The 8,495-nt window shown below is 40.0% G+C and overlaps 1 protein-coding gene across 1 annotated transcript; it reads left to right on the top strand.

Moving 5' to 3' along the window:
* The first annotated feature begins 1,366 nt into the window (after window positions 1-1,366).
* On the top strand, window positions 1,367-8,214 carry LOC126410664 (disease resistance protein RUN1-like). The gene is made up of 8 exons (XM_050081122.1): window positions 1,367-1,547; window positions 1,732-1,808; window positions 3,903-4,322; window positions 4,366-4,559; window positions 4,658-4,735; window positions 6,315-6,966; window positions 7,910-8,017; window positions 8,110-8,214. The coding sequence occupies exons 1-8, from the start codon at window positions 1,367-1,369 to the stop codon at window positions 8,212-8,214; spliced, it is 1,815 nt and encodes a 604-aa protein (XP_049937079.1).
* The last annotated feature ends 281 nt before the right edge of the window (window positions 8,215-8,495 follow it).

Here is an 8,495-nt window from a genome sequence, read left to right as displayed (position 1 = left end):
CATTAGCAACAGTTTGTGTTTATCTAACCCTGGTTTTTAAATTTTCAACTATTCCAACAGCCGACAGGTTTCAATTATTGCCTTTGATTAATATTTGTTTACAAGTATTAGGCATCTGACTAATTGAGCATGGAGAACGTGCGTGGTATTATCAGTTGTCGCCTTGGCTTAGGTTACATCATGAGTTACCAGCTTTTTAGGAAGTCAAGTCAAGAGCAATGTTCTTTGGTGGCATTGCATTTAAAAGGAGGTGTTCAGTGTTAGCTATGGTAGTGGTGTACCTTTCAGCACTGAGGCAGCATGAATGTCCATTTCCTCTCATATTCTCAGTTCAATGTCCATTTCTGCGTCGATTCCTCCACCTGTCTCTACCTCGACCAACTTTTTTATGACAAGGAAAGGGATTTGGTTTTCTAGCATCAGCATGTCCCGTTGAACCACTGTAATCGAAACCATTCCAGCCATGTTGAAGACAGTTTCATATGGTTCATCTCGATCTGGGTCCGCAGTTCGTAGGAGTTCGAGCATGAAGCATCCATCAACTCCACAAATGGAGGTAATAGCTGGCCTTTCAGAACTAAAATTCGCAGACATGAGACGCCGTCACCCGTGGCACACCATTTTCACATACACACAAAAAAAAAAAAAAAGCAGATTTCAGAAGAAAATGTTTTCTCAAAGCAGCTCTTTTTCTTTGGGAACGCTTTTCCCAAGCTCTACCAGACAAAGTAGAACACTGGAGGCCATTACCTTTTCAATCTGAGTAGCGCGTCCGTCCAGCGCGAGGGTCTCTACGCGTCTCTTCTTCTCCGGCGAGAAGACGGGCTTCACGCGGTTAACATTTTTAAAAGCGGACATATAAACCATAATCATATAATATTCAGACGCGTATTGGGATTCTAAAAGTCAGCATCCGATCGTATCGTCGAATCGGATCACGCCCGAAACAAATAGATTCATGGCACCGATTCAATCAAGGTATCGGCCGATATTGTGAAAGAGCTTTGTCAGCTTTCTGCCTCCCGGTGATGAGACTCACCTTTGACCAGTTGGCCGCCGTCTGTCAAGAGCTGTGATGACGGGGGAATCTCTTGTTCTTGCCTTTTCTTTCACGGCCTTACCACCGCAATCGTTGCGATAATTTTCTACACCCCCTTCCATAAAAGCGATAGACTCTTCGTTCGTCTCATTGAGAAAACAGCCCTCAGCTCTGAAGTTGGAACACTTCCGACGATGGAAGCAAGAAACCTTTTCCTCCCTTGTCTTCCGACGATGGCCACACCTGATTTTCTCTTTCTGATCAGTTGTGGCATGCTTTCTCATTGTTTCTTTGGGAACATTTTAATTTATTTCCCAATTGATCCTAATGGAGGGAGCTACCGAGCAGGAGGGCGTCTGCTCTGATGGTTGTGGTGCTGGTGGAACAAAGGCGTCCTCGCAAACTTCCCAAAGAGACGACACCCGCAAAAGATTCATTGGCTATCTTTATGACACCTTGGTAAAAAGGGGCATCTCTGCTTTCATAGATAACGTGAATTTGAAGAAGGGTGAGAGGGTGGATAATTTGTTTAGGCACATAGGTCGATGATATTTGTGCCACATGATGGTTACGCTAAATTCAAGTGGTGTTTGAGAGAGATTACGAAGATGGTAGAGTGCACTAGGGCGGAGCCAAGGAGGCTTATCATTCATGTATTCTTCGGTGCCGAACTTTCCCATGTTGGGAATCAGAAAGGTCCATTTCTGCCCTGGAGAAAAATGAGGAGCTAAAGGAAGATGTGAGTGATTGGAAGAATGCTTTGCGTGAGGTTGGAAAGATATCGGGTTTAGCTTCCTTCTCCCCCGCCCTTCCTTTCTCACTCTAGAGTGTTTAGACTGGCTTTCCATTTCCTGTTGAAATTTTCGACAATGAGCTTCCTATATCACCACCTCTCTTTTGTGTCCCCAAATCTGAAGAAGGTTTAATTTTCATTACACCAAGAATCCAGGCCTATGCGTCTCATCTTATCATTGAGATAATAGGGATAGTTTTTTTTTTTTCATTTTAGCAACTAGGAAAACTTTACAAGATCTGTCATATATATATATATAAGAGTGAGGGAAAAAATTATTTGGTTTGTTTGGCTTTCACTCTCTGTAAATAATGAAGTATATTTAAGAACTACGTCTCCTCTTATTTATAATCGATTATTAGATTGAACTTTCTAGATGTTTTTAGCAAAAACAAGATATCTGATTTTATTGATAGGTTCATAAGAGCAAGTTTTGGATTTAGTTTCAGGGTCTTGAACGAATAACCCGGCACAGGAGCCGAGACGAGCTCGAGTTCGGCCGACTCAAGCTCGGCTCACTCATATTTAGTCAGCTCAAGCTCGACACGAGCTTCAAACATCAGCTCGAACTCGACTCGAGCGTTTGCTTTTCAACTCGAGCTCGGCTCGAGCCGCTCGATTATCCAGCGTGCTCAGCATGCTACCTTCGTTCTTCTTTGGTTTTGGGTTCTGTGTACTTTTGGTTTTTGGTTTCCGTGGCATGCGGAGAGGAAGTGGCAGGTCATTATGACATTAAGAAGAGCAATGCAAAGAGAAAATGAATGAAAAATGAAGTAAAAAAAATGTTGGGGAAATGAAGTAAAAAGAAACGTGGCGTGTGGCGCGGTGAAGAGAGGGAAAATAAAAAAATATAAAACAAAAAATGAGATTAAGCGGGTTAAACGAAAAAAAGTGGGAAACTTTAAAATCAAAATAAAATCAAGCCGAGCTGAGTTTAGTCGACTCGAACTCGACTCATTAACATATTCAAGTTTATACTTAAGCTCGAGTTTGACTCGTTTAAAAAACGAGTCGAGTTCGAGTTGAGTTTATCGAGCGAGCTTGAGTTGGCTCGACTCATTTTGAGTTGAGTTTATCGAGCGAGCTTCAGTTGGCTCGACTCGTTGTGCAGTCATAATAACCCTTCGTGTACTAAAGTAATTACTATGTTGAATCTTGAGAACTTAGTTTTCTGTTACAATAAAATTTAATTTTTGATAAATCCTTAAAATATAATTGTTAGGTTTTCACATTGAATTAAATTGATCGTTGTGTATAGGTGGTATTGATTAATTGATCGTTGTGTATAGGTGGGTTTGTGTATAGGACTTGTCATGCAAGAAAGCATCCCGAATAATTTTAATAAGCAATCCATGTGTAAATGACACGAGGGATGCACCAAAAATTAAGAATCTAGTTAATTTTTACAAAATGTTGTTTATGTTCTTAACTTTTTCATAGACCCATGCAGTACTTACTCAAGCTCTCTCCTGAGTCTCTCACCCCAAACACACACACACGTTGGTGCTGGATAATTCAATCATGGAATTAAGAAAAAGTTGGAGAAAAATGCATATTTTTTTCTAACTGTTTCTTCTTGAATTTTGCTCAACCATTTGTCAAGAAAAGATTAATAGCTACGATTGTTTCAGATGTATCTCACATCCAACTTTTGCACCTACTTTGTCTCTACTTGTGATATTAATTCTAATTTGGGTTGATCTATCCCTTGTGGATTGTAATAAAGCTGGAAATACTCTTCCTCTCTCTCTTTCTCTCTCTCTCATATTTATATATTTATATATATATATATATTTTATTAATTCTAATTTGGGTTGATCTATCCCTTGTGGATTGTAATAAAGCTGGAAATACTCTTCCTCTCTCTCTCTCTCATATATATATATATATATATATATATATATATATGTATGATGTTGTTCTTTCCTTGCTAAATTATTTCAATATTTAGCTTAATTCAAATCTGACTTGTATGGATGAAGCTTTCTTTCATTAATTATTGGTGGCTTATTAATTCATTGTAGGGACGAAGCAGATCTTAAAAAGTGCATTTTGAAAAGGATTTTGCAGGAAGTGAACCCTAAATACCTGTTCATAGGCGACTATCCTACAGATCTTAATTCTCGCATAAATGAGGTGATCAAACGGTTTGATAGGGAAGTTAGAATGGTTGGGATATGTGGAATGGGCGGCATAGGGAAGACAACCCTTGCCAAAGCAGTCTACAACAGATTATTAAAGCAGCACAATGTTCGAGAGAACTGTTCCAGCTTTGAGAAGTGCAGCTTCCTTGCAAATGTCCGCGAAGTATCAAAGCAGCATAATGGAAATGAAATCCTTGTCTTGCTACTAGGAAGAGATGTCAGAATAAACAACAAGGACGAGGGCATCACCATGATCAGAGAACGAATTGGAGGCATGAAAGTGCTTGTAGTTCTCGACGATGTTGATCATAAAGACCAGCTCGATGTGCTGGTCGGTGGCGGTCAGGTTGGTTCAGTGGTGAAAGCATAATCATTGTCACTTCTGTCAGCATGCGTTTGAGCAACCCGAGCCAAAATCAGGTTGGAGAGGTGAATTGTCGGAGAAAGTTGTGTCAATTGCTGGTGGGATACCTCTGTGCCTCCAAGTATTTGGGAGCCTCTTCTCTGACATTGAATCCATTGAAGAATGGGAGTCAAAGCTGGAGCAAGTAAAACGGGATCAACATAAAGACGTCCATGTTAGGTTAAAAATAAGCTATGACAGCCTTGATGAAAAAAAACAACGCATATTCTTGGATATAGCATGTTTTCTTATTGGTTGGGACATTTGGTTGGATACAGGGTTGGTGCTCAAGCCATGGGAATTGAAGAAAATGGCATGGAAAGTGAAGAAAGAATACGCAATGCTCATGTGGGAAGGTTCCGAACTTGACCCAACTAATGCAATTGCAGAGCTGCAGCGTAAATTTCTAATCAGCATAAATGACGAACATGGCACATTTGAAATGCATGATAAAATATGAGATATGGGAAGAAATATTGTCCAAAAGCAAAATCTGGTACCAAGCAGGTTTTGGGAAAATAATAAAACATTACAAATGCTACACAGAAGAAACGTAAGTATGAGCTTTCTACACGTTCTTCATTCACTCTTCTTTTTGTCTTTCTTTATGACGAATGCTCGTGCTTGGAAGTCGCACGTATGGTGGACAAATGGAACTTAGTTGATCAGCAGTGCCAACTTGACATGATGGTTACTAGCCTACTATTAACTGGCTAAAATTCTGTTATTCTGTTTTAAGGAGCATAATTTTGTTATTCATTGTTCGTGTGGTTGCTATTCCACATCTCCACAATTCAAACATTGTGGTTTCTAAACCAAAGGTGTGGCGATATCAAACATACAAATGTTTGATTCAGAGTATTCAAACAACAAAAGGCTCCACCTATTCTAGAGATAATAACCTGACGTCTGTTAGGTAAGAAGTCTGCACGATCATACTTTGTCTTCTTGCCAATGGAAATCAGCTGCTTCCTGCAGAAGCTTTTTATGGTTTTCTAGCGTGAAACACTTTTAAGGAAGTACATAATGGTGGCTGTCTGTATACACCCTTTCATAAACATATTATTTTGGGATGCAATCGTTTGCACCAGTATTCCTAAACGAAGAGGAAGTTAAATATAAAAATCCTACTTATTCAGGCAAGGATTATGACAACAAAACTGAAGAATAAAATAGCAAATCTAGAAGCTGTGGTGTTTCTAGCCTGTTTCAAGTGAAATGACTTGACCAAGAGAAAAATTAGGAATAAGACCAACTAGACCATCAAGTAAGATGGATGTCAGTTACTTTATTATTAAGTTGTTGCAAGTTGGATGATGAACCAACCGCAAGGGGTAGAGAGTATAGAAGAAAATGCAGAGAGCATGGTAGGAAAAAAAGGGTGTCATCCTCCTCAACCTTATAATCATGTTGTCTTAGCTTTCTGAAAATTATCCTCTCAAAACTTGATACTGGAAGGCTCAAACCTCCAACTTATAATTTTACTTTTTCTTGAGCATAACCATGCAGAGCTGAAAAATTGTACTCCGATAGCTGATCTCCTATTCCTTACGATAGTTTGCATAAAGCTCTAAATCTAAATTGCGTCTTCTTGTGGCTGAAAGCTAACAGAAATCATACATCACTTGCCGTGCTGGACGTTTCATTTATCAAAGAGCTCATTTTTCTTTTCTTTCTGGTGATCTTTCTATCCCATGGAACAGACAAGGTTGAAGCCATTATTTTCACCGTCATGACGGGCAGCCTATTCCACCTTTGAACACGATGTCTTTAGAAACATGGAGAGCTGAGAATACTTGATACAAGCTTCATCAGGATGGAGGGCTTGTATCAGGATCTACCAAATCGTTGAAGTTCCTAAAGTGGTGGCAGTGTCCATTGAAATCATTGCCGATCGATTTGACCCTATGAACATTGAAATTCTGGACCTAACAGAGAGCATCATAGAGGAGTTTCTAGGTCCAAGTGTGACTCACTTGTGGCCTTTTCGTTACTTCCACCCCAGGAGGGGAACTACTCGCAGACGTTCAGCCAATTGAAAGTCCTTATTCTCAAGAATTGCAAGAACCTCAAGAGCACCCCCGATTTTAGGCTGATTCCAAACGCAACCAAATTGGTATTTGAAGGGTGCGCCAAGCTGGGTCAAGTCCACGAATCGATCGGCGATCTCCGAAGGTTGGTGCGCTTGAACTTGGGAGACTGCCATTCTCTAAAGAAAATACCTGATAGCATCTATCGGCTAAGTTCTTTGGAGAAGCTCATCCTGAGCGGGTGTTGGTCACTAGGGGAACTCCCAGAAGAGATTGGCAGGTTGATGTCTTTAAAGGTGTTCCAATTAGGCCAAGGGTATATGCAAAGACTTCCACAGTCTGTTGGCCTGTTGACAAACCTGCAAGAGCTAGAAGTCATGGCATGCGTGCATTTGAAGACCATCCCAGACATTCCAAATTTGCAAGCTCTGCGATATTTAGGTCTGAGCGGATCCCGCCAGCTGATGGATGTTCCTGGCCTTAGCAAATTGAGATGCTTAGAGTCCCTGCAACTCGACGGCTGTGATGCACTAAGGGACTTGAATGACATGATGAAGGTAACTTCTTTACACATTTATATATCGGTATCATTTTCATGTACTTCTTGTCGGCCTGCGGTCACAATAAAGTAGAGTAAAAAGTAAAAATCTTTTTCTCTGGGGTCATCATATTAACTACCTAGCAAAGCTGAGAAATATGAGTGTTCACTCGGGTGCATTGTTCATGTGACTTTTCATATGGTATGCCTGCGCGCCTCATTTGCTGGCTGTTTGATGGGGTGGAGTTGGTTTCTTGACTGAAGTTGGCCCACTGCCTATTGACTAAGTAGGGCTGCCAAGATTAAGAGCAGGTTAAGAAACTTTTGACATCATAACTATTAAATTGTATTACAATTATAAGAACAAAATAAATAATCAAATGTGATCAAAGCAAAAAAGTAATTTTGCTTTACATGTCTGTTAGACCAAGATCGACGACCAGCTTATCAGCCTGTCTGGCCCGTATAAGCCAGGCAATAGCTCAGCTGCTATATTTATTAATTGTCCTAAACAAGTTTTCATCTCTAGGCCCAACCGCTTAAACTGCTTTGTAGGTCGGTTTGCTTCGATTGTGTACATGTACCTTGGCTGCTGATTAGAGTCTATATCTGCTCATATCAAATTAATAATATATATTATATTAAATGTGCATGTATCTAATCTTATTTCAAATGTGCACGTACCAGGAGTTCAAGTTCGAACATTGCAAAAATCTCAGCGTTCCTGGACAGCCGATTAATTCTTCCTGCTCCAAATCCATACGCGGACTATGGACATGGTCGGTGACGGTATCTTTTGCTCTCCCCAACGATCCTTACCGAGGCAACACTCAAATTTTTGTTCTAAGCCGCTTGGGTCGCGTGCCATGGTATTATAGAGTAACCCAGGTTAAGGGCGAGAGGCATGATAATTCTACGATAATCTTTGAACGGGCTGAAAGTGATAAGGCACACACACACAGACTGACAGAAGTGAAGAGGTAATACGGATCGTTGATGTCAGATTTCTCACCGATATTGGAGCTTTCATCCCTCGGAAGTTGGAGGATGATAAAGGGAAAGGAGTCATGGTAAGAGATGGAAAGGGGTACGGAAGGATCGACGTCACGTTCGAGGCGGAAAGCAACTTCCAAGGTACCCATTTCTATATTGTCTTGTATAGGCGACGATCGTGAGATCCATGCGGTTTGAATTTGGTTATATACATATGTCGAGTGTATCAAGGGCAACCTTTGACTGGTTTGCTGTTGATGGGGTAGGAGTGTAAATTAAGGACAATATTCAGCCTTATTTTCATGTATTATTCAATTAATATTTTTAATATTTATAAAGAAATAAGGACTTTAAGTGTGGATCGGTCACCTCATACGCATCGACTTATATTGGCTTGTGCAAACCACTTGAAGGAAAAGTTTTAAACAATATTTGTATTAAATATGTTACGTATTTTTAAAAAAACTGTATATTTGCTATTAAAATTATAATTAACTATATATTATGCAAGTTGTTAAAATTAGAATTAAAACATGTTGAATCATAGAAAGTATA

The sequence above is a fragment of the Nymphaea colorata genome, chromosome 13 (genome assembly GCF_008831285.2).
Source record: "Nymphaea colorata isolate Beijing-Zhang1983 chromosome 13, ASM883128v2, whole genome shotgun sequence".
NCBI lineage: Eukaryota > Viridiplantae > Streptophyta > Magnoliopsida > Nymphaeales > Nymphaeaceae > Nymphaea > Nymphaea colorata.
This window is presented reverse-complemented; position numbering and strand designations above follow the sequence as displayed.